At 41.2% G+C, this 24438-nt stretch overlaps 1 protein-coding gene across 2 annotated transcripts in view; it reads left to right on the top strand.

The window, feature by feature from the left end:
- The window catches only part of FHOD3 (formin homology 2 domain containing 3), a 652884-nt gene that overhangs the window by 569912 nt on the left and 58534 nt on the right, over positions 1 to 24438 (top strand). For both annotated transcript variants that reach the window (XM_065398378.1, XM_065398377.1), the window contains 4 exons: positions 1695 to 1853; positions 14648 to 14830; positions 19846 to 19965; positions 20510 to 20671. In XM_065398378.1, the coding sequence (XP_065254450.1) occupies positions 1695 to 1853; positions 14648 to 14830; positions 19846 to 19965; positions 20510 to 20671 (624 nt within the window). The remainder of the gene's footprint in view (positions 1 to 1694; positions 1854 to 14647; positions 14831 to 19845; positions 19966 to 20509; positions 20672 to 24438) is intronic.

Raw genomic sequence — 24438 nt, 5'->3', positions numbered from 1 at the left:
AACTACATTCACATTAAAAGAATCATACTGTTTACAGAAATAGTTATACCAGTATGAAAATGTGTGTAAGCCTTTAGAACAATTATGGCCCAGTTGTGGCTTTGGCACAAGCTCCAAGTAATGCCAGAGCTTAGCTGCATTAACCTGAGAGCAGGCCAGGAAACAGGTTGAGACTCAGGTAGTAACAATCTGGTTCCTAGTTCCCCCTTTGATCCAAAAGGGAAGTAATCTGCCCCAGTTTTATACCATGCACAGATTACTTCTTGTTCCTCACAGGCCTAGCTGCGTGAGCCGACATGCTGGTGGGTGGAGCTAAAGCTTAAAGTTAAGTACATGCTTAAGTGCTTTTGCTGAATAGGGGCTTCAGACTTTAACTCAAATCCCTAAATTTGATCCAGATATGGATGTGAACAGCATCTTCCCACCTCATACTGTATGCTAGCAAAGAAGGAGGAAAAGAAAGAAATATGCTTACAAAGTCCAGTGTGTAACAGAGTCCTACATCATATGCCGTATTCAATTACATCCTTGGCTTTCCAAAAAACGCACCTTCCAATGCAGTGTGATGAGAAAATAAAAGATGTGTTGCCTAAATGAAAACCATATTGAAAATTTTATAATTCCCCTATACGTGTTTTGCAAATCAGTTTACTTAGTTGGCTAGGCATTTTTGTCACTGTTGGGTGCGGAGAATATTTTTTACATTTTTATAAAAAAAATGTGACTGAGGTCTGTAAAAATATATTGTTATTAATATTTTTCACTTTCATTATTATCTGTATTGTCATTATTATCTAACACACTTCACCGGATGATCTCAAAGCCCTTGGTACATATTAAGGACTTGCTTATAGCTGGCCCTACATGGAAGTGCAAAGGAGATAAGAGAACAAAAGTAGGTCCGCACCTGCACAGGGATCAGCCACAGTACTCTGACCACAATCAATGGGATGGTGTTATTCCTTCACCAGCCACAGGACAGAAAGCAGTGCAGGCAGGACACATGCTGCACCTCCAAAAAGGAGGTGTTGGAGCTCCTTCTCAGAGCAATCATGGAACCATTGTCTACCTTTGTTTTCTAACATAATAGAGCCATTCTGAATCAAGCCACACGGATTCTATGAGATAGGTAAGTATTACTGTCTCCCTTTTACAAATAGGTCAACTGAGGTAAAGGTTAAGTGACATATCCAAGGTCACATAGCCAGTCAGGAACAGAACCCAGGAGCCCTGCTTCCCAGTTCCCTGCTCTAACCACTAGTGCACACTTCTGCTGAGCATTCCTGCAAATTCTAGCAGTTTCTGGTGACATTTAATTTCTATCAGCTGGAGACAGTTATCACTTTATACTGGCAACATCAAACTTTATCTAAAAATTTTGAATCCCATCCCAAATTTCTGTAATCCCAAGCCTCATAGCTAAAAGTACATAATATAGCTATCTTGTATAGTTATAAGACTAATTTCTGCCTTCTAGTTTAAACTCTGACAACCCCCATTGACTTCACTGGGGATGCAGGGGAGTAAACGACAGTAGAATTTACCCCATGTTTTGCTTATGGATGCACTAGTTTTTATTGTCAGTGTTGCTACTATTACATAAGTTCAAGTCGTTGAAGACCGATGTAAATTTTTGCTTTGTATTATCAGAATTGTATCAAAGTTAATTTTCTTCTCTTTACCTGTTTACCAAGAAAACTGCTGCAGATGGAAAGAGACAAGAGATCATTGTGTTGGACTCAAAACGAAGCAATGCTATTAATATTGGATTGACAGTGTTACCCCCGCCAAGGACCATCAAGACTGCTATTTTGAACTTTGATGAATATGCCTTAAACAAGGAGGGAATAGAGGTAAGAAGGGATAGTCCAATACGGTCAGGGTTAAATTGTGAGCATATAATTTTGCCCAAGTATTAGATATACTGTAGTTTATCTCTGTGTAAGGAAAAAATCTCTGTGCCTTATTTTCATCATTGGGGCTTGACATTAGTTATATATACCTGCGGGTTCTTGCATTCAATCCTGCATCTTTATTACTCAAAGACTGATTTTAAAAAAAAACTTAAGTCCCTAAAGTTTGTCTTCTAAATCCATGTTTAGTATTTTCAGATGTGCAGAGTACTTCAGACTCCAGTTGGTATCCCATGGAAACTGCAGGTGCTCTGCCTCTCTGAACATCAGGCTGTTTATTAAGCGTCAAAGTATGGATTTCTGTGCTTAATTTTTAAGAAAATTTGAATCTAAATTCCTGTTGAGATTTTCAGGGTGGTAGCACTCAGATATCTTTCTTTGTGTATTCCCTCAACGTTTAGTTTCACATTTTTTAAGTTATTACAAATTCTAAATCCTGTTCATCATACATATATATTAAATGTTGAACACTTGCACATCCAGGTATCTACAAGGGGTAAATTCACAGTTCTTAGAACTGTTGGAAAATGTACAAGGTTTAATAAAGTTCCTGCCTGGTTTGCTATTGCAGTTGTTCTAGATTGTATATCAAATGGAAAACAAATGCAATGGCTGGTTGTCCTCAGAATAGCATCTCTGTGTTATTGTTGTTTGAAGTGAGCCAGTTGGTAAAAAGATTACAGATGATGTAATTTTTACCATTACATGTTTGACTTTTCAGATCTCCTTACCGAGATCCAAGATGAGCTCTGTTTATTATTCTTTTATCAAAACGTTCCTCTATGAAGTCTAAAAAGAAACTGCTGCTACTGTTTTTTAATTTTGATTTAAAAAAAAAAAAATTAAACGTTTTTACTAAACCTGTACAATTACAGTAAGAGTAATCTGCATGCTTCAAGTCCTGGTCTGAAATCTCAATCAATACCTGACTGAATATGTCATTTGCAGATCATCTTCCAATATTTCAGTTTTATATTTTTCTTTAGCCCTCACCCTCCTCCCCATATTTAGGAAAGAAGGAAAAGTTAAAAGCAAGATAATATGGAAACTGAGCTGCAAACAGTTAAATGCAAAAAAGAAAAAAAACTATTATGTTTTAACTTAATGCCAGGGCCTGATCTTCCTCTGGTGGAATACAAGTACTTCCAAGTGACACATGTACTTGCCTCCCATAATACGTTGCTCATATCCTGCAGGTGAATAATCGGGCCTTTAGTAATTATGACTCTAGAGAGGGCCCAAAACAGAATGCATAGCAAAGATGTTACGAATCTTGTATGCATCTTCTCCCTTAAATTTCTACCTCCCCTGGCAGACTCAACACCTCACCGGCTGTTCTGGACACCTCACCTTTCCAACCAGTGCCACCTACTGTTGAGGCTACACTAGCCACTTGCCAGGGTAGTGAGTGCTTTGCACCATCTCCACCCTTTCTGGGTAGCCTTTTCACTGGCTGCACCCTGACTGATGCGAGATTTCCATCATTTCTTTTTAAAATAGACTACAAAATAGGGCGGATTGCAAAGTGAAGCACTCACAAGTCAGGAAATGACATATTGTTGCCTACACAACCTTCACTTTTCTCCTGAGTCATATGCATTCCGATATAGTCTCCTATGACATGGCCACATACTATTTTTTCACACAGGACTACTACCTCATTCAGGACTCAAACAGCAATATGCTGACTACTGTGCCCCCATTTCAGCAAAGACTTAAGCTTGAATTTAAGAATCTGAGTACTCCATTGACTGCAGTGGAACTACTCATGTGCTTGAAGATGATAACATGCTTTAAGTGCTTTGCTGCATCTGAGACAGAGTGCTTAGTACCCTACAGGATTGAACCAGTGCAGAGGTTGGATGGTGCTCAGTGAGCAACAGCTATTCAGTATTTCTTTTTCTCCTCATTTTTTAATGTGTGGCCACATGTTTTTTTTACTGCGCCATTTGAACCCTGCACTGAATAAGAAGGTTTTTTATTTCCTCCATTGTAATAGCTGAGTATCACGCAAACATTTAATGAATTCATCCTCACAGCACCTCGGTGAAGTAGAGAAATATTAAGACACCCATTTCACAGATGTATTATGTACTGAACTGAGGTATCAAGAGAGTGTACATGTATGGCTTGCTCTGTGGGCTGGAGAGCCTGAGGCTAAGTGAACCCTGATTACAGGATGGGCCCACGTAGGGTGACCAGATGACAAAACTGAAATATCGGGACGCAGGGGGGGCCGGAGGGGGAAAAAAAAGTCGCCGGAGCACCCCCCCACACCAGCTCGCCTCGTCTCCACCTCCCCCCATAGGGGAAGGTGCCCAGCTGGTGCAATCCCACGGGCGGCCCCGGAGTGGGGGCAGCAGGCCCCAGCCCCCCGTCCTGCTCAGGTCCCTCAGGGGAACGAACGGGGCTGCCGCTGCCTCCGCCCCGGGACGGGGTTTCTCTACAGCCCGCCCTGTGGGGCGGCGCAATCCCGTCACCCCGAGTGTGCCCGGGCCTGGCCCGCGCCCAGCTGCCCCGCAGAGCATCGCGGGCGGCCCCGGAGTGGGGGCAGCAGGAACCAGCCCCCCCTGTCCCGCTCGGGTCCCGCAGGGGAACGAACGGGGCTGCCGCTTCCTCCATGTGGCGGGAGGTGAAGCCCTGTCGGAGTCCCCGCGTGGGCAGCTGCTGCCCCCCCACCCCCACCCATGGGCGCGTATAGGGAGCCGGTTCCCCAGGCCGGACCCGGGGCTGCCCCTACAGGTACCGCCCTGCCCTCCTGCCTGCGCTTGGGGCCAGGCCGGACTCACTCACCCCGCGCTCCCCTGCGTCCCCCAGGCCTCCCTCCAGCACTTGCGCCGCCATACAGCTGATCGGCGCAAGCCTGGGAGGGAGGAGGAATGGCGTGCTTGGGGAAGAGGCGGGGATTTGGGGAGGGATCCAATGGGGCAGTGAGGGGGCGGGGCTGGGGGCGGGGCCAGGGCGGGGATTTGGGGAGGGATCCAATGGGGGAAGGAGAGGGCGGAGTCGGGGCGGAGGGAGTGCGAGCCCCTCCGGGCTCCGCCTGTGCGCGGGAGTGAAGGGCAAAATTGCTTGTTTGTCCAGTGTCCCGACCGAACATTGGTCGGGACGCGGGACAAACAAGCAAATATCGGGACAGTCCCAATAAAATCGGGACATCTGGTCACCCTAGGCCCATGTGAAAGGAACCAGGTGATTCCTGTGTAAAAGGAGTCTGCACCTGTGTTTGCAGAGACTGCGGGGATCACAAAGGCTCCTACAGGGTCCTATGTCAGCAGAGGAGGGAAAGGAAAGGAAACTGCAGGGAAGAGAGTGAGGAAGAAAAGCTCTCCTGAAACAGAGACCTGGGAGAGACCCTGATTAAAAAGCAGGGAAGGGACTGAAAAACTCTCCAGGCAGGGAGACACCCTGAGTAACCAGGGAAGTGACTAGGTTCCCCTATCGGCCCCAAGGCAAGGGGTGTACAAGCCCATTGTAACTGTTGTCAAGCCCCACAAGGGGGCAGCAGGCTGACCCAAAGACTGTCCGTGGAAGAGCCCCAGAGAGGGCAGAAGGCTTTTGTTTCTCACAACATTTTGTGAATTTTAGTTGGGACAGTTGAGAACCCAGAAGGGGTAGACTAAAGACAGTGACCTGGCTGGAGGGCCAAGTCATCTGGCAGACTCACCACTACAGTGCCAGAGGGACCGTCGGCAGGGGATGCTAGCCTAGTGAGAGAGCAGCTACGCCATGCCTGGCCACAAGAGGACGACTGGGAGTAAGCAACTACTGTGCTACCGAAAGTACTAAGTGACTTGCCCAAAGTCACATAAGCAGCAATAGAACCCAGATCTCTTGAATCTCAGTCCAGTGAATTAACTTCAAGTCCATTCTCCTTCTTCCATTAGAGCCCCTCTATTTATATCAGTCTGGGAAAGGGAAAAAGTGCCAGATGAGTGGACCAATGGGGTTATAGTGAAGATACTAAAGAAAGGAACTCTCAGTGATTGTAATAACTGGTGTGGTATCACACTTTTATCTGTGCCAACCAAAGTATTGTGTAAGATCATAGTCCAGCATACATCAGAAGCAGTTGAAAGCGTTCTCAGAAAAGAGCAAGCTGGTTTTTGGAAAGGGCTTGGATGCACAGACCAGATCTTCACTCTACGAAACTTAATAGAACAGTGCTTAGAATGGCAACAGCAACTCTACATAAATTTCACAGATTTTGAGAAGGCTTTTGATAGCATTCACAGGACCAGCCTATGGCTCATTCTGTGGGCCTATGGAATTCCTTTCCATATAATCAACGTCATCAAAAGCTTCTTTTTCAACTTTACATGCAGTGTTGATCACAGTGAGCTGGGTTTTGAAATCAAAACAGGAGTACGTCAGGGGTTTTGTCATGTCTGTAATCCTCTTCAACATTGCCATCGACTGGGTAATGCAGCGTACAACAGAAGACATGCCAAGAGGCTTTAAATGGACACTCTTCTCATTCCTCGAAGACCTGGACTTCGCAGATGATGTTGCTCTCCTATCACATATCCAACACCATATACAAAAAAAAAACAACTCAACTCAACGCATTCAGCCAGCAAATTGGACTGAAACTCAACTGCAATAAGAGAGATATCATGACCTTTAATATTGCCTCACTATCACCAGTAGGAATAGAGGATTATGTTCTCACCAATGTAGAAACATTCACATACTTGGGCAGCACCATCAGCCAGGATGTTGGAACAAGCCAGGACATCTGGAACAAAATCAATAAAGCCAGGAACACCTTCAGGAGCTTAAATACAGTCTGGAAATCATCAAAATACAACACCAAAACCAAACTCAAGATTTATCAGAGCTGCGCACTTTCAACACTACTTTATAGTGCAGAATGCTGGGGAATGAGAAAGTATGACATGTCCAAACTGTCTTCATTCCATACAACCTGCCTCAGAAAAATCCTGCGTATTGTTTGGCCCAGAACAATCTCAAACCAAGATCTATTGACACAGTGCAGCCAAGAGGATCTGAGCACCATCATTGCCAGGAGGCATTGGAGATGGATCGGTCATGTGCTTCCGATGGAAACGGATTCCATCACCAGAGTAGCAATAAGATAGACACCTGAAGGCAAGTGAAAACGAGGCTCCCCGAAAACAACATGGCAAAGAGCTGTGGAAGCCGAGCTGAAAAACCTGGGGCAGAGGTGGGGAACTGTTGAAAGACTTGCCAGAAACACACAGGAGTGGAAGAGCTTCATCACTGCCCTAAACACCAGAGGTGTAATAGGAACATGATGATGATGATTAGAGACCTGTCTCATTCACTACACTACACACCATGTAATTTACAATGAATGAGACAGCGATTCTGTGGACAACAGTTTCCTTCACAGCACTGCATATCACAACTGCAGTGAACAAAGCAAATCAGTTCACTCCATAATGCTGTTTCGTCCCTAGCCAAGCTATATCTTGAGTGAGGTAGGGTTCATGTGGGGGGGAAATAGTTTATGATCATTTAATAACAGATCCTATTGTAATGGATACTCAGACTAAGGCAGAGCTAATTTTGTGCAAATCACCTTCACATTTTAATTTCCTGAGTTCTGAGTGCTTCGCTTTGCAATCTTACCATTCTTGTGACATAGGTTTGGGGATTTTTAATGGAATTTCCTACATTTTTAAATAAGAAAACATAGAAATTCCACCATGATCAACTATTTGTTAAATAGCTGTTGATAGCTCTATACTGTGGTATTCATGCAATCCATGTGGCCTCCTTCCATACACAACTTTCCAGATTATTTAGAAGAAGCCAGGATTCCTTTGGACCCTTTGCAGACTTCCTTACTTTGTATTATACACACTCACATGTCGTATGGAAGGAAGAATCCCGTTGTCTCTTCATTAATTGTAGATAAAAACACTGCATGGCCTACAAATTTTCCCAATCAACATACTCCTGTTCAAGCCCCTTAGAATACTGACTGACCATTAAGAGATTGCAAACTCCAGTCATGCACAAAATACGATTGTTAAAATTATATAACTTTGACAAATGATAGTCAACTTTCACTGGCATTTTGAAAAGCCCATCTGCAATTTAGGGACTCTCTCCCTGCCAGATTTCAAGTGTTTGCCATCTGTCCCTGCTGTGCTAAAGCTGTTCATAAAAAAAGTTGCCAACAGAACTTTTTAAGGGATAAAATTTATTTCCCCTCCCCCGCTAACTTTGTTCTTTTGCTCCCACGTCTGCCAAATTCTGAAAGAAAGTTGAAGATTGAAAAAGTTATAGGCAATGGAAAATGAGCCTTTAAAATGAAATAAGTCTAAAATCTTAAATATAGACATTGCTATATTCTCTGCCTATGATATTACAAGTTACTGTCTTTTGTGTTAATTTGCCAGACTGTAATGGAGGCTGCTCACTCAGACTGCCAGTGAAAATGTCAACTCTGCACTGGCAATCATAGTTCCAGCCACCATCTTCTCTCTCCTTTTTGTTGGGTGCAGAAATAGTCATATATTCATTTCAAAATTTGTACCAGTTATCAGTGTGTCAACGCCCTCTGTATTTCTGCATGACAGATTTGAGCCTGTTCTCTCGTTGCTTTGTTTTTCTGCTTACCCATGCCATGCAAAATTTGGAAAAATAAGCCCTTACTGTTGTAGCAAACTGAACAGCTGCCAAAGAATCAAGGAGTACATTTTGTACATAAGAATTTTAGCTTTCTCCATTTCCCTATAGAAGGTTCATGTAAGGAAGCTACTGCTAAAATTGTGTGGAAAGTTTCACAAAAGAACAAGGGTTGAGAACCTCATGCCCCCTGTGGTCCTGTAAGCGAGGTAAACAGACTGGCATGACATAAGGGGCTCTCCAAAGCCCCATATTCAGAGAATTCCTCCAGCACAGACAATGTGATAGACTGCTGTAAGGCTGCCTTCTAAGGACTCCTCACAAGCCCCGAGCTAGGAGCTGTGCTAGGGGCAGGGTAGGAGAGGTATGTTGGGGTAGGGAACCCGGGATGCATAATGCAGCTCTACAGCCTATAGAGCAGCCCAAGGAGGCAACTGTGACTCAAGCTGTGTAAATTTTGCCAGGGTCCTCTCGAGCCCCCAGAGCAGCCCAGGATTACTCTCCTCCCCATGCGCTGTGAGGTCTATGCTGCACCTCTAAGGGCTTATCTTCACAGCAGTGTTTGCTCAAGGTATAATTGGAGTGCTGTCCCTAAACCAGCTCCATCCACACACAATAATCACTAGTTCAAAAACTCAACTGTTGGTGATGCTTGAGGTAGTAATGCAGTGGGAATATAGTTACAGTCTACAAACTCAGGTTAGCACAACTCATCAGATGCTGATTCAATCACTCTGTGCTGCTAATCCAATACAATCACTTGTGTGCAGCTCCAGTGTTGCTTTGCAGTGTGGCCACTTGTCTGTGCTGCAATAAAACACCCACGGGTGGCCCATGTCAGCTGACTCAAGCTTGTGGGGCTCGGGCTGGACGGCTGTAAAATTGCCGTGTAGGCGATCAGGCTCGGCTGGAGCCCGAGGGTCCCAGAGCTATTTTTATCAGTGTAGTGCCCTGCTGCCTCCCCACTGCTGAAATCTTTCCCATACACAGGAAAAGGCTTCCTCAGCAGGGAGCTGCCAGAGACTTTTTCCACTGCCTCCCCCTCGCCAGAGCCTTTCACTGCTGCAAGTAGCTAAAAACCACAGTACGGACACAGCCTGCCTTTCACTGTGATGTGTAGCGACATGTAGCCTACACACTTTAAGAAAGGCTTCAACACCATAGTATTGTATAGTAGAACTGGGAGTCATCATTTTGCAGGACCCGCAGTATAGGCTGCTGAGGGAGCTGTGGGTCTGTCATGCTTTTAAAGTGATAGTGCTGTATGTTAGCATGCATAAGAAACTGGCAAAATCTTGTTTTGGGGCATTCTTCTATTTCCTTTGTCCTCCTGGGCTCCCATAATGAAGACATAATTTTAGCATCAGAAGGGTCTTTTATTGATGTTCTGGATGTAGGTGTAGCCCACAGGGCTAATATATTCCAAGGGTTGAGCTGAAATCAGATACACGTGGGAGCCATTAAAAAACCCTCTGAGGGTGGCATATAAATCAGAAGAGTTGGCAGATTTATGTAAAATATGAACTGTGAAAAACCTTCTTGGATTATAAACAGCCAGAACCAAAATCAAAAGGCAAAAATTAAGTTTGTCCTCCAGCTTCACACTGTCAAATAAAAACAAATCTTGCTATCCCTGTGACTTTTTACTCAAACTGCACAATGGAGATAGGCAGAAAAAAGAGTGGCTATATGTAGTATACTTAAAGCCCATGAGCTTGGAGTAGTTAGTTACTGAGAATTGTAAAAAAGAGAGAGAAAGAGGCATGCTTGATTTTAAGCAAGCAGATGTATTAAATTTAGTATGTAGAGGATTAACTGGTAGGGTCATACTTTCACAGGAGGGCCCAACAGGTGCTCCTGCAAAAATGCACCCTTTTCCAATGAATCCACATAAAATGGTGAGTCATCTTTTAGTTGCCACATTGGTTGTGCTTTCTTTTGAAAGTCTGGCACTCAATATGTCCAATCAAGTTTGGACTACTTGCAGAGCAAGGTGCTATTTATTCACTGTGAATGAGAGTGGCAGTCTTGGCTCTTTATGAGATAAGCGTAAAGTCTACTCTGTGTGCCCAGTATGTGGTTTTAGCAGATTCATCTGAAGGACAAATCAAAAAAAAAAAAAAAAAAAAGTCAACCACAACACTTCTTGGTCCTCATCCTCAATGAAGGCAATCAGTGAGTCTGCTTGTAAAGTGGTACTTATTATGAGTAAGGGAAGCAGAATCAGACCCAAATTGTACACCTGAGGAGGCTTGCATTGTGCATGTAAGCATGATTAATTTAACTGAGTGGAAAGTGGACTGAAGGGGTTGAGGTGGGCCGTTGTACCTTTATGAAATACAGGAGCACAGTGTGTGTATCTAAGGTTCTAGATTATGATGTTATATTGTATAAATTATATATTGGTAGTTTTAGCCTTCATCAGGTTAAAATTATTTGAAATTAAAGACTGAGGGGAATTTTTTTTTCAAAAGCGCCTAAGTCCCATTTTCAAAAGCAACTAAATCCTTTCTTCAAACGTGACTTGGGTACGTAGGAGCCTAGCTTTAAATTTAAATTTAAATTCAATGAATAGTTGAAGAAGAAAACCAATTTGAATTAAGCAAGGCTGATAATCAGTTACTGATTTCTAGATATCACTAACATTATGAAGTATTTTGGATACAATTCCTTCTCTTTGAAATTGGATGTGTTTTTGAGAGTCCAAATCAAATATAATAAATTCAGGTGGTCATAGTAATTAAATGTTGAGTTCTGGACTTTTTTTTTTTCCAGATTATGTAAACCGTAGATTTGCATGGTTAACGGCTGTCTGAAAGGCACAAGACCCTGTGAAATTGTGGGTGAAATGTCAGAAAATGTATATTTGGCTATAAAATTCCTAGATTCAAGAAGGGACTTAGTACTTTATAAAGCATTCTCATCAGAAACTTTGGAACTCAGACTCAGAATGACTAAACCTAGAAGAGTAATGGTTTTATAATATGTCTTTCCCCCCATTCTCCCCTCCCCACAGAGTTCCAGCAATTGACAGTGTCCAAAAAAAGGAACGTTGGGGGGTATTTTAAACTCAAATACTAAAATAATCAGTATCATGATCTCATATGAACCAGGTGGCCAAAAACAATCTTTTGTATCCATAAAAATACTACTTTACTGGACAGATTTTTCTCTGGAATCATGCACTCTGGGCCAAACGATTACAAGGGTATGCATGGGCATGGAATCTGTAGTTTAGACAAGACTGTGACACCCCACCAGCAAGAAGTATATGAGCCTAGACTGTTTATGGGGCTTGGTAAGCTTTTCCTTGCTCTCTACCCAAAATGGGCCTTATTGGGTATTATGAAATAATGAGTAAATTCAAAGCTGGTTATGATCTAGTGGTGGAAACAAAGAGGTTGTGAGTTATGATGATGTGCCAGTAACCTTCTGTCCTACTGTGTTTTTACATGGTTTTTGTCAATGATGTGTAAAAAATAATAATAATAAACTGGCAGATGGTAGACTCATCAATCTTCCACACTGAATGAATGGTTTAAATTAGTCATAGAGTGAAAAACAAAAATAAGAACATTTTATTGCTTTTTCAGGAAGGCAGAGGTCATAATCAGCAGGATAAAAATGACTGCTAGAGTGCATTAAAAGTGTTGTGAAAAGCCTGTTGTTATGGCTTCGGTTCCACCTTGAGTGCAACTAGTGTGAGATCAGCCAGTTAGTCAGCAGTGGCTCTGCATATATCAGGGCAGTAATTCAATGGCAAGGATGATCCTTGAAGCTTGCACTACAAATAAGGCTTTTTGAATTTGCTTTTCCTTTACACATACCACATGCACCAGCTCAGCAGAGTAGCAGTGCTTGGATTGAATGCTCTTTGTCAGCTCCATCTGGCCTGCTGTGTTTATACAAAGCTCAGGGACCAAGTGAGTCCCTTTGGAATTACAGCTGTTTCAGTGCTCTGGTTAAAATGCCCTAAGGCTGCTGAAAAATCCCTACAGTGAGGATGCTTTACCACCAAAAAAAGAAAGATTGTAGGATCCTTGTATATCTGCCAAAAGCCTGGAGCCCTAGTTATTTGCAGGGGGTAATTGAGGGCATTGCAACTGCCAAAGTGTCTCCCCTTCTGAGACCAGAATGTATCAAAAGCATTTTTACATCAATCATGTCTGCTAAATTGGCCATGTATGAATGTTAAAATAATCCCAGTTGCAAACTATCCTGGCTCCTCCATTCAGCCTCACAAAGTCACTGAAATTTAAGTCATCTTTTAAAAAGAAAGAGAGGACTAGGTGCTGGAGGGCCTCATTCTTCCTGGGGAGTTATTGAGAAGTTTTCCTGATGCCCCATTTAGGATTTGTATCTCATCTGTCCATATCTGTCTGTCTAATCTGTCTCTCCTTTTGTCTGATCTCTTTGAATGTTTATAAAGTGCCCATTGCAGTAGCATCTAAGCACTGGACTCGGTATAGAGAGATATGAGAGGTGCCCTGAGGCAGTCAGTTCAGTTCTCAGATCTGCTCTAGATATGATCTAGGCAACGGATGTAAGCATGTAAAACTGATTACAGATAGATCATAAAAATAAATCAAGAAACCATTCTGATTTCAGTAAATGAAGGCTCTCTGGCAAATGCATTCAACAGTAATTTCAAGCCATTTTCAGGATAGGTGTCAGGAAAACACTGATACTGCTTAGAATTCAAAAGGTGAGGAAGTGGGTTCCATTTGTATTTTACATTGTCATCATATAAATTTCAGGACAAAAATTGCATGCCCTTATTATCATCTTGATCATTTTCTTAAATATTATATCCCCTTCCATCCCCCTGAGGCTGATTGGGCTTAATACAGGGGACACTGGGTGAAATTCTCTGGCTTATGTTATACAACATAAACACATCAAATAAGCCAGGACCTGAGCCCTGCTGAACACAGCCTCGTTAAAGGTGGTGTAGTAGGTTTTCAACGAGACGCTGACCTATGTTCACTCATTGGAAAGAACGTTAGGCTTTTTCTGTAGCCCTTTGTAATGGCAGAATCAATTCTGGAGAAAAAGTCAAAGAAACACAGGATCTGCCATACAGATTACATTACTGATCCATCCAATCTAGTATCTTGTTCCAGCAGTGGCCAATGCCTGATGCTTCAGAGGCACCTGCTCCTTTCCCTACTGATACATCTAGCTCATTGCTCAATGTTGCATCTGTATATGGGGAGTGAGGAATTCCCTCCCGACCCCATCAGGTGAAGAATGACCTTTGATCAATGAAAATATTTTATCAATTCAAATCCAGCCACAGTATCTGTCCTGATGACCATCTTCCTAGTGTATTCCATATGAAGAAGTATTTTTACCTGTTGGCTTTGAACATATTATGTTACCTTTCAATTTAACAAAGTGTCTCTTTGTTCTTATACTACACAATAACAAGACAGTCTGGTTTTCACCTGAGATATGCAGATGGGACGTGTAAAGGCTGTACTCATTTCAAACAGGGAGTGGAATAATTTAGTCTATTCATTCACTTGGAACAGAAGAGGGATAATCTAGAATTAAATTTCTTTGCTCCTCCTTCCCCCAGTTATCATTACATTGTGTATATACTGCAATACAAGGACAGTCCCTGCACCAGAGAGCTTACAATCTAAAGCATATCTTCCAGAAGGATATCCAGTCTTGATCTGAAGATACCAGGAGATGGACAATCTACAACTTGCCTTTTTAGTTTGTTCCAATGGCTAATCACTTTCATTCCATAAAAATAAAAGAAACAATACGGAATTCTAATTACAATTTTAGACCTATTCAGATTGCCTTGTTATGGTTTAGGTTTCCTGGGCAGTGGTTTTGTGTTGCATATAATCAGAGCACGATTCTGCTCTCACTTACAGCTGCTTGAGTCAGGAATCCCATCACCACAATGTAAACCAGTGTCAAGCCTTCAGTATGATTCTTAATTGTTTCCATGGACACCTGCCTGAAAAAAAATGGGTTTCCAAATATATGCTGTATACATTTGCCTTTCTGCCTCTCCTTACCCTCCATGAAAAAAAGAGGTTTGAAATCGTTGCTCTTGTATATCTGATTAAAAATAATGTCTTTTATCTTTCTAGAAAATTTTAACTATGATTCCTACGGAGGAAGAAAAACAGAAGATCCAGGAGGCCCAGATGGCAAACCCTGACATCCCACTGGGCAGTGCAGAGCAGTTCCTTCTCACACTCTCCTCGATTAGTGAGCTCTCTGCTAGACTCCAGCTTTGGGCTTTCAAAATGGATTATGAGCTAGTGGAAAAGGTAAACTTCCTCTGACTGGGAGAAGGCAATTTCAAGTCCTTGTTTCAGCTTGTTCAGTCTTTATTATTACATGGCTGGCTACGTTGTGGGTATGGTGAATTAATTATTTTTAGCTTTTATTTTGGTGAACAACAGGAGATGGGATGGAAGAAAAGGGAACATTTTAGCTCTCTTTTACAAAAAAAATTAAGGGTTATGTCTTCCTTCCTCTAATCAAGCAATAATGATTTAGGAACAAGGAATTTCCTGGGGATGAGGGCCCAATCCTTACGCACTTCTTACCCGGATATTATTCATGCAAAACACTTGTTGAAATCAATGGGAGTTTTGCCTATGTAAAGACTTAGTATATCAGAATCTGGCTTATTTTGACAAGTGGAGAGAACTAATCACTATATTTATTCATTAGCTAATTTATAAGATCCCTGGGATCCCTCAAAGTTGTTATTGCTATTGTAAACTCTTGAAAGTGGGGGGGGGACCCTAAGATTATCTCTCAGATGTTTTTCTAATTTTGCTCATTAACAGAATTACTTGTATGCAGGCACAACATTGCTGCACTTGTTGATGTTCACTGTTCATTCAAAGAGCAATAGAAGTATTTTATGAATTGTTTGTGAAACGGATGCAGGGTAGATTATTGATGGATGAGTGAGGAAGAGTCAACATTGTTTGGGTGATTTCATACATTCGCTTGCTAACTTTCAACAGGTTTTTTATTTAATGCTTTGGAAAATTTTGAAATATTATTTTTAGCAAGTTCCTGACTGGTAAAACAGACAAACAAAATTCATCTGATTTGAATGTTTTTTTGGCCAAATTAATCTCTGATGTAACAACTTACTGTCCGTGAAGTTATACTAAGAATAAGCTTGGTCCATGATCTGAGGCCTAGTTAGTAGTAGCTTAATCAATACAAAATCTCTTTATTTTCCAGTTGGACTTTATGATATCCCATGCTGAAAGGAAATGCAAGAAATAATGTATTAGATTGCAGATTTCCTATCCGATCTTGCAAATTCCCTCCTGTTAAGGATTTTCCTCACTAAGTATTTGCAAAAGATGATGTTCTGCTGATATTAGCACTTTAGTTTCTAGACCCAGATTTCATCAGAGGTCAGAGTTTGGCTCTTCCTTTTGTCCTATTCTCTACCTCCTGAATTTTTATCAATTTTTATCAGATTTGAGCCAACGTGATTCTGCTGTTTTTGATATCTGTATGTGTGTAAAATAAAATAAATAAAAAAATATTTCCATATGGTCAGATTAAAAAAAATTGTGCATGTATACAAAAGTCACCATTAAAATGTCAGCATATGCCAATAGTTACCATACACATAACACAGCGGTGTTTGAGAAACGGTATTTTTTACTGTATTTAGAATAGGAAATAATCATGGATCTCAGGTATTTTTTGGTAAATGCTGTAATTTTAATGTCCTCCACTTTAAAGTCAGATCATATTTTAAGGCATAAATACAAGGGGAAAGTGGCAGAGTTAAGTTTGATTTTCAACTTTAGTCTCCATTTTCTGACTTTTCTGTGCTTGGCTCCTCAATATGGATATTGCATTAATGCTAATTCTTTGCACCAAGCTATATGTAATTCAGATGCCGTCAAATTATACAAAAATTCGACATCTTAAAACAAGTTTGAAGTTATTAGAAAGAGGAATATAATTTTTGTTGATAATTCTCCTAAATCAAGAGAGAAAAGTCTTTAAACTCAGGACAGGGTGTGCCAATATCTCTTCAGTGCTGACAGTCTTAAAGGATTATAAATGAATGCAAACAGGTGCAATAATGAGAGTAGTTAAACTGGGAAAGACAAGGATTGCCTTTCATTTCTCTTCGACATAAAATGATTACACCCAAAGCCTGGTCGAACTGGAGACCATATGCTATCATTCGTTAAGGAAATCTCTTATTTTTTCACAAAGTATAAATCTTTAGAATAAAAATTATAAAGTTGTGTCATAATTACTTCGTATCTGGAAAATGGTATTATAACCCTTTCCCCAATCATGAGTCTGTCTTGTCTATTTACATGGTAAATTCTTAAGGGCAGAGACTGTCTGTTATACTCTTTGTACAGCACCTGGCACAGAGGGGCCCTCTGAGGCCTTGTTTGGCCTCTAGGCACTACCCTAATGCAGATAATAAAAACTAAGAGCTGGTCCACACTAAGCCCCCAGTTCGAACTAAGATACGCAACTTCAGCTACGTGAATAACGTAGCTGAAGTCGAAGTATCTTAGTTCAAACTTAAAGATACTTACCGCGGGTCCACACGCGGCAGGCAGGCTGCCCCGTCGACTCCGCCTACTCCTCTCGCGGAGCAGGGTTACCGGCGTCGACGGCGAGCACTTCCGGGATCGATTTATCGCGTCTAGACAAGATGCGATAAATCGATCCCAGAAGATCAATTGCTTGCCGCCGAATCACCCAACCCTAAGAATAATCAACAGATGTATATAAGGGATTCTAAGATGTTATAATTTACACATGAATTGGCTGGATGAAGATGTACATTAATTTAACTAAGGCAAACTTATTATGTCTAACATGACCTTGCTAGGAGCTGCCTTATTATCTAGCCCAGTATCAAGTAAGTCACACCATTTTAAGGCTGGTGTACGTACACAGCTTGTACATGCTGAACTTAAATCAGTTTTTAAATCAAGTTAGTTAAACCTGTGAAAATCCCTGGGTTTACACCTGGTCTGAATAGATGTAGCTTATTTGGTAAATTACTGAATTAAAGCTAAATCAATATAAGCTTGCAAACCAGTTTAAGTGTGTCCACATAGGGGTTTGTACCAATTTAACTAAATCAATTTTACATGGGCCTGGTCTACACTTAACAGTTAGCTCAAGATAACTACGTTGGTCTGGCCAGTGGGTGTGAAAAAATCACACCCCTGAGCACCGTAGCTATGCCAACCTAACCTCCAGCGTAGATGCAGCTATGTCAACAGAAGAATACTTCCATTGGCATAGCTACCTTTGCTCGGGGAAGTGGTATTCCTACACCAATGGAAAAAACCCTTCTATGAGAAGTGGTTGCGTCTGCATTACGGGGTTATGCTGGCACAACTACGGTGACCTAGCAGTATAGTCTCCATAGTGTAGACATAATCTTAAACTGGTGCAAGGTATGTGTGTTTGTGTATGTAGTGTGACAGACCCAGACCAGTGGGGTACAGGAGTCTGGTAGAGGGCAAATATACTGGTCACTGGATGAGTAGTTTTCTGTTCCCTGAGTGACCAGAGCAGGGGTTGCACTAGAGTAATCAGGAACCTGCTAGAACCAGTTAAGGCAGGCAGGCTAATTCGGACACCTGGAGCCAATTAAGAAGAAGCTGCTAGAATCAATTAAGGCAGGCTAATCAGGGCACCTGGGTTTTAAAAAGGAGCTCATTTCAGTTTGTGGTGCGAGTGTGAGGAGCTGGGAGCAAGAGGCACAAGGAGCTGAGAGTGAGAGGGTGTGCTGCTGGAGGACTGAGGAGCACAAGCGTTATCAGACACCAGGAGGAAGGTCCTGTAGTGAGAATAAGGAAGGTGTTTGGAGGAGGCCATGGGGAAGTAGCCCAGGGAGTTGTAGCTGTCATGCAGCTGTTACAGGAGGCACTATAAACAGCTGCAGTCCACAGGGCCCTGGGCTGGAACCCGGAGTAGAGGGCAGGCCCGGGTTCCCCCCAAACCTCCCAATTGACCTGGACTGTGGGTTCTTCCAGAGGGGAAGGTCTCTGGGCTGTTCCCCAACCCACATGGTAAATCTGTGAGGAAAGAAAATCCGCCGATAAGCGCAGGACCCACCAAGATAGAGGAGGAACTTTGTCACAGTAGGCAAGGCCTTAGACCTCCTTACTCCCATATTCTGATGAGTAAATGATATCACCTCTGAATTTGTTGGCCCTGCCAATATGCCCAACATAAAATGTACAGTACTTTTTTTTTTTTTTTGATTTACACAAAATGGTAATATGATAGTGACTGTCAATGCATTTTCTCTTGAAGCTCCCTGCACATGTTTATGATAAAATATCTCTATAATCTGCAAATAACCCATCATGTTTCCTCTAGGCAGAGAAGTTCTCAATTGTTTTGCCACTCGGCCTGAAATACCGAGGCTTAATTTTGGCTCCTCAGATCATAAACAGAGTAATAATTTGGAGAACGAATGCTGGTTACAGATGACTAAGATTAAATTTGCTTATAGAAAGGACTGAGAACTATATGTACCTTATTGTACGTACAAAATAAACAGCCCTTGGCCACACAAAAAGGCATAGAAATAAGCTCATTTATTTCAATTACTGTATCTCTCTCTGCCTTTGAACTATATAGTGTAGTCCATTTCCTGAGATAATGGAGCAGAATTTATGTTTGTAAGTCTGTCAGTCTCTATGCCTGCTTACAGATAACTTGCATGTATAGGAAGCACATTAAGAGTTTGCAAGTTAAAAGGTTAAAATCAGAGGCCAATTTTGTAAAGCTTTGACACTGCAGTGTTTTTTGAGTTTTAAAGTGACAGACTGATATACAGAAGTAGTCACATCTGCATCTCAGAGGTGGCCATCATTTGTAGGGACCAGTAGAGGCAGATTAAAGAGGTCAAGTTACCAAATATTCTAGGTTTTCTTTGCTCTTGAAAGATCATAAAAACTAGAATTAAGACATTTCATCAGTGGAGATTTTTATGCCTCTAACTCAAACACAGCAGCCCCCTGCAGTGAAGCGTCTTCCATTTTCAGTCACATCACATCCCCGTGATGAGGACGCCAGTTGCTTACATGAACAAGCAACTTTAGGAAATATTTTATTGATTTCTCTGCTGGGCTTTTTATGTGATTTAGTAGCTGCAGCAAGGAAGAGAGCCAGCATCACACAAATGCCAGCGCTCTGCGGGATCACTGTTTAGAACTTTTGCAATAATTAACCTAAAGCATAGAATTAAGACAGAAAGATCTATGAGAGCCTAAAATCGTCACTTTTTTTTTTATTTAAATGACAGGAAGTTGCAGAACCACTGTTAGACCTGAAGGAAGGAATGGACCAGTTGGAGCATAATAAAACCTTGGGATTTATCCTTTCTACTTTACTAGCCATTGGGAACTTTCTAAATGGAACCAATGTAAGCTTTTGTCACCCTATCATTTTATTACTGACTATTATCACAGACTTTCCTCATCAGCTTCTCTACCTCATATCACAGTTATCACCCAGTATATGTGTATGTCCAACACATACATGTAATTTAAAAAACAAAACCTACATTGTATGTTTCATTAATTCTATTTTCCCCCTTCAAAATAACCTCAGAGAGATTTGGGACCAGGCACTGTTCGCACACCAATTTTACACCAGCGTAACCCCATTGACTTCAGTGGAGTTGTTCTTAATTCACATTACAAGAATCACCTATTTGTTCTTTTCATTGCAAATGGAATGATCTAGGCATCTACTGACTCTTCAGAAGTATGTAAAATTGTGTCAGAAAGAATCATGTATTCTTCCTGCTCTGGGATTCTTTTTATTTAAAAAGAGTAATCTCTTCCCCTCAGCCGCCCCCCCCCCCCCCCCCCACGTATTGTATATCTTAGTAAATGTTTTCTTTGAGGCGATCTGTGTGGACAAAATAAACTTACTTTTAAAAAAAAAATTCCTTTCCTACACAGGCCAAAGCTTTTGAGTTAAGCTACCTCGAGAAGGTTCCGGAAGTCAAGGACACAGTGCATAAGCAGTCTCTCCTGCACCATGTCTGCACTATGGTGGTGGAAAAATTCCCAGACAGCACAGATCTTTATTCAGAAATTGGGGCTATCACTAGGTCAGCCAAGGTATGTCTGCAAACAAAAGAAGAAAAGCTCCTTGCATTTGCTACAGATGCCGGATCTTTATCAGTCTCCGTGAGAAATTAAAAGATTTTAAATGTAACATTAACGTTTTTTGCTTTTATTCTTTTTTTTCCTCCCCTCCTCACAATTCTTGTTATGAATGTGGATTTGTCATGTCACTTTTATGGAATTTTAAAGATACCAATACTCTTATCTTTCTGGCTGCATCTCGGTCTACCCGTCAGATTGCAGCAAGGGTACTACATCGTCCATAAACCTGAAACAAATTCATTGCCTTTGTTGTGCTTTGATACAACTAGAAAAGAGTTATTCTAGAAATCATTGAAGTCATAATTATTTATTACATGGATTTATTATAATATTATTACAGAAATTATGGACATATCTTTATGAGTTTGTCCTTAGCTGTTTTCAGGCTAGGATTTGATTTTATTGGTATCACCCGATGATTATTTTCTGGTATTGGGGAAGCCATTTTTTTTAAGGTAAATGTGTTTATTTAATGATGTCTTGCAAAGTTATGAAGTTAAACTCCCAGGCTCGTCTTTTGAAGGTATCATACAGGTTTCCGTTGAGGATGAGGACTGAGAGATCAGATATAGGTGATTGCTTTGTGAAAAATGTTCACCCACATCTGATATGGTGGTTGTCTTTTATCATGTGTGTAAAAAATTGTCTGGTTTTACCCACATAGTTGTTTTGGGGGCATTTAGTGCACTCAATGGCGTACACCATATGTTGTGATAGGCATGTGTAGGACCCATGGATCTTGAAAGGTGTGTTGTGGGAGTTGTTGGTCATTGTAGCAGTGGAGATATGTGTATAGGTTTTGCATCTGTTGTTCTGGCAGGGTCTGGTGCTGCTTTGAGTTGGTGTGTTCTGGTCTGTGGGGAGCTTGATTCTGATTATGAGCTTTGACAGGGTGGGGGATTGTTTGAAGGGCAGAAGAGGGGTATATCCACACCTGGAATACTGCATGCACTTCTGGTTGCCCTATTTCAAAAAAGATATATTAGAATTGGAAAAGGTACAGAGAAGGGCAACACAAATTATTACGGGTATGGGACAGCTTCCGTGTGAGGAGAGATTTAAAAAGACTGGACTATTCAGGTTGGAAAAGAGATGAGTAAGGTGGGATATTATAGAGATCTATAAAATCATGAACGGTATGAATAAGAAAAATGTTGTTTACCCCTTCACATAACAGAAGAACCAAGGGGTCACCCAATGAAATTGATAGGCAACAGGTTTAAAACAAATAAAAGGAAGTACTTCTTCACACAGTGTACAGTCAACCTGTGGAACTCGTTTCCAGGGGATGTTGTGAAGGCCAAAAGTATAAGTGGATTCAGAAAAATAATTCTATACAATCATGGAGGATAGGTCCATCAATGGATATTAGCCAACATGTTCAGGGATGCAGCCGCATACTCTGGGTGTCCCTAGGCCTTTGACTGCCACATGCTGGGACTGGACAACACAGGATGTATCACTTGATGATTGTCTTGTTCTGTTCATGCCCTCTGAAGCATCTGGCATTGGCTATTGGACACTGGGCTAGATGGGCCATTGTTCAGACCCAGAATGGCCATTCTTACGTTCTTTATGAAAGGAAAAATTTCTCCCTTTTCTTTTGTTTGTTTAGTTTTTTTACTACCAGAGGCTTGGGATTAGGGAAGAGAAAGGAACAACAGTCCCCAAATTTTGTTCTTGTCGTAACATAATATCTCTGTGCTGTACTGACATACTTCTAGGGTAGAACTGCATTAGAAAGCCATATTTCATATGGAAAGAAGGTGCATTTAAACTTTTTTTTCACGTATTGCCAGCTTACAGTGTGATTCTACTCTGCAAAAGATATAATAATGGCACTTTCTTTCTCAACAAATTTGCTCTTTCTGTGTGTTTATGTGTGTCCTATCTACTGACTTCAGTGACAAAAATAAATCTTACTTCTCTTTACTCCTGTTAGCTCTGCAGAGCTAACACAAACATCAGCAGGGAGTGGGATTCTATTCCATTTTGTGCAACATTAATTGCATTCATTACTAAATGCCAAAGAGTCAGGCCTGTGGAAACCACTAAAGGAACTGGAGCTGCACAGGTATAACCAAATGCCTAAATCTTCCAGTCCCCTATGTGGCACACAATTGTGACAAAGACCCAAAATTGGGACACAGAGATAATCTTTATGCAGGAAACATATAGTTGGGTGGGTTTCTTCGGTGTATTCCTTCCTTCATTTCCTTCAATCTATAACCTCAGCTTCATGCATCTTTAATTCGTATGTAAATGATTTTCAACAATAAAAGTGAGGGGAGGCCAAATTGGTGTGGAGCAGAGGGAACTCTGGGTCTAAGAAGAGCGACATCCCTTATAGTGAGGGACATTTTGTCTTTGTCTTTATCTCTTTGTCACTGAGAATATAATTTGAAGTCATAGGGGGCTGTACAGTTGTCACTGAGGACAAATTTAGTCTTCAGAGCTTTTATTACTGAAAGTGATATTCATGAGGGGAAAGAATCCAGCTTGATTACAGGAGTCAAGTTGAATTTTCTGACCTGTAAGTTAGAGATAATCAACATGGGAATCCAGAATGCAATTATTACAGAATTGCTTTTCACGGACATGGGAATAGCTCAGACCAGTGGTCCATCTATTCTAGTATCTTGTGTCTGGCAGCAGTCAATATCAGCTCCTTCAAAGGAAGATGCAAGAAACTCAGCACTAGGCAATTACAGGATAACCTGCTCCCAGGTTATGTTTTCCTAATAATCCCCAATAAGTGGAGGTTGGTTTATTTCCTCAAACAGGAGATATTATATCCCTTCCAAAACTCTTGCTTTGCTTTTTAAAAAATATTTCCTATTAGAACCCTAGATATTTTTGTTGTGCATATAAATGTCCAATCTTCTTTTGCATCCTGCTATGTTCTTGGTCTCAGTGATAACAATGTAACAATGAGTTCCACAGTCTAATTGTGCATCGAGTAGAAAGTATTTCCTTTTATCAGTTTTGAATTTGCCAACTTTCTGTTCCATTCTTGGGACTTATTGACTGACTGAATTAAACAGCCCTAATTTCTTCAATCTTTCTTCTTCATTTTTCCATACTGTAATTATTTTCACATCTGTCTTTGAATCCTCTTTATATACTTTTTTGACATGGGATGAAAGAAACTTAAAACAGTATTCCAGGTGAGGACATACCTTTGATTTATATAATGGCATTATAATATATTCCATATTACTTTCCATCCCTTTCATTAAGCATCCTGACATCTTGTTTGCTTTTTTGAGTGCTGCTGCACATTTTACAGTAGTCTTTATTGAGCTGTCCATAATGATGGCCAGGTATTTTCCTGCGTGGACACAGTTAATTTAGAACTCAGCAAGGTGTCTGGGTGGTTCAGATTATTCACTCTGCTGTGCATTACTTTGCATTCATCAACACTGAATTTTATCTGCCACAATGTTGCCTATTTACTTAGCTTGAATAGATCTCTCAAGTTCCTCACAATCTTCTGAAGCCCTGACTAATCGAAGTAAATTTCTGTCATCTGCAGATTTTGCCCTCTCAGTGCTCACCCTCTTTTCCATATATTAATCAATATATTAAACAACAAAAGTTCTAGTAAAGAACCTTGTGACATCATGCTGTTAATCTTGTGCCATGATGAAAATTGACTGTTTATTCCTCTGCTTTGTTTTATCCCTCTTGGCTAGTTTCTGATCAGTGACGGTACTTGG

This window comes from Emys orbicularis, chromosome 2, assembly GCF_028017835.1.
Source record: "Emys orbicularis isolate rEmyOrb1 chromosome 2, rEmyOrb1.hap1, whole genome shotgun sequence".
NCBI classification, from domain to species: Eukaryota; Metazoa; Chordata; order Testudines; family Emydidae; genus Emys; species Emys orbicularis.
This window is presented reverse-complemented; position numbering and strand designations above follow the sequence as displayed.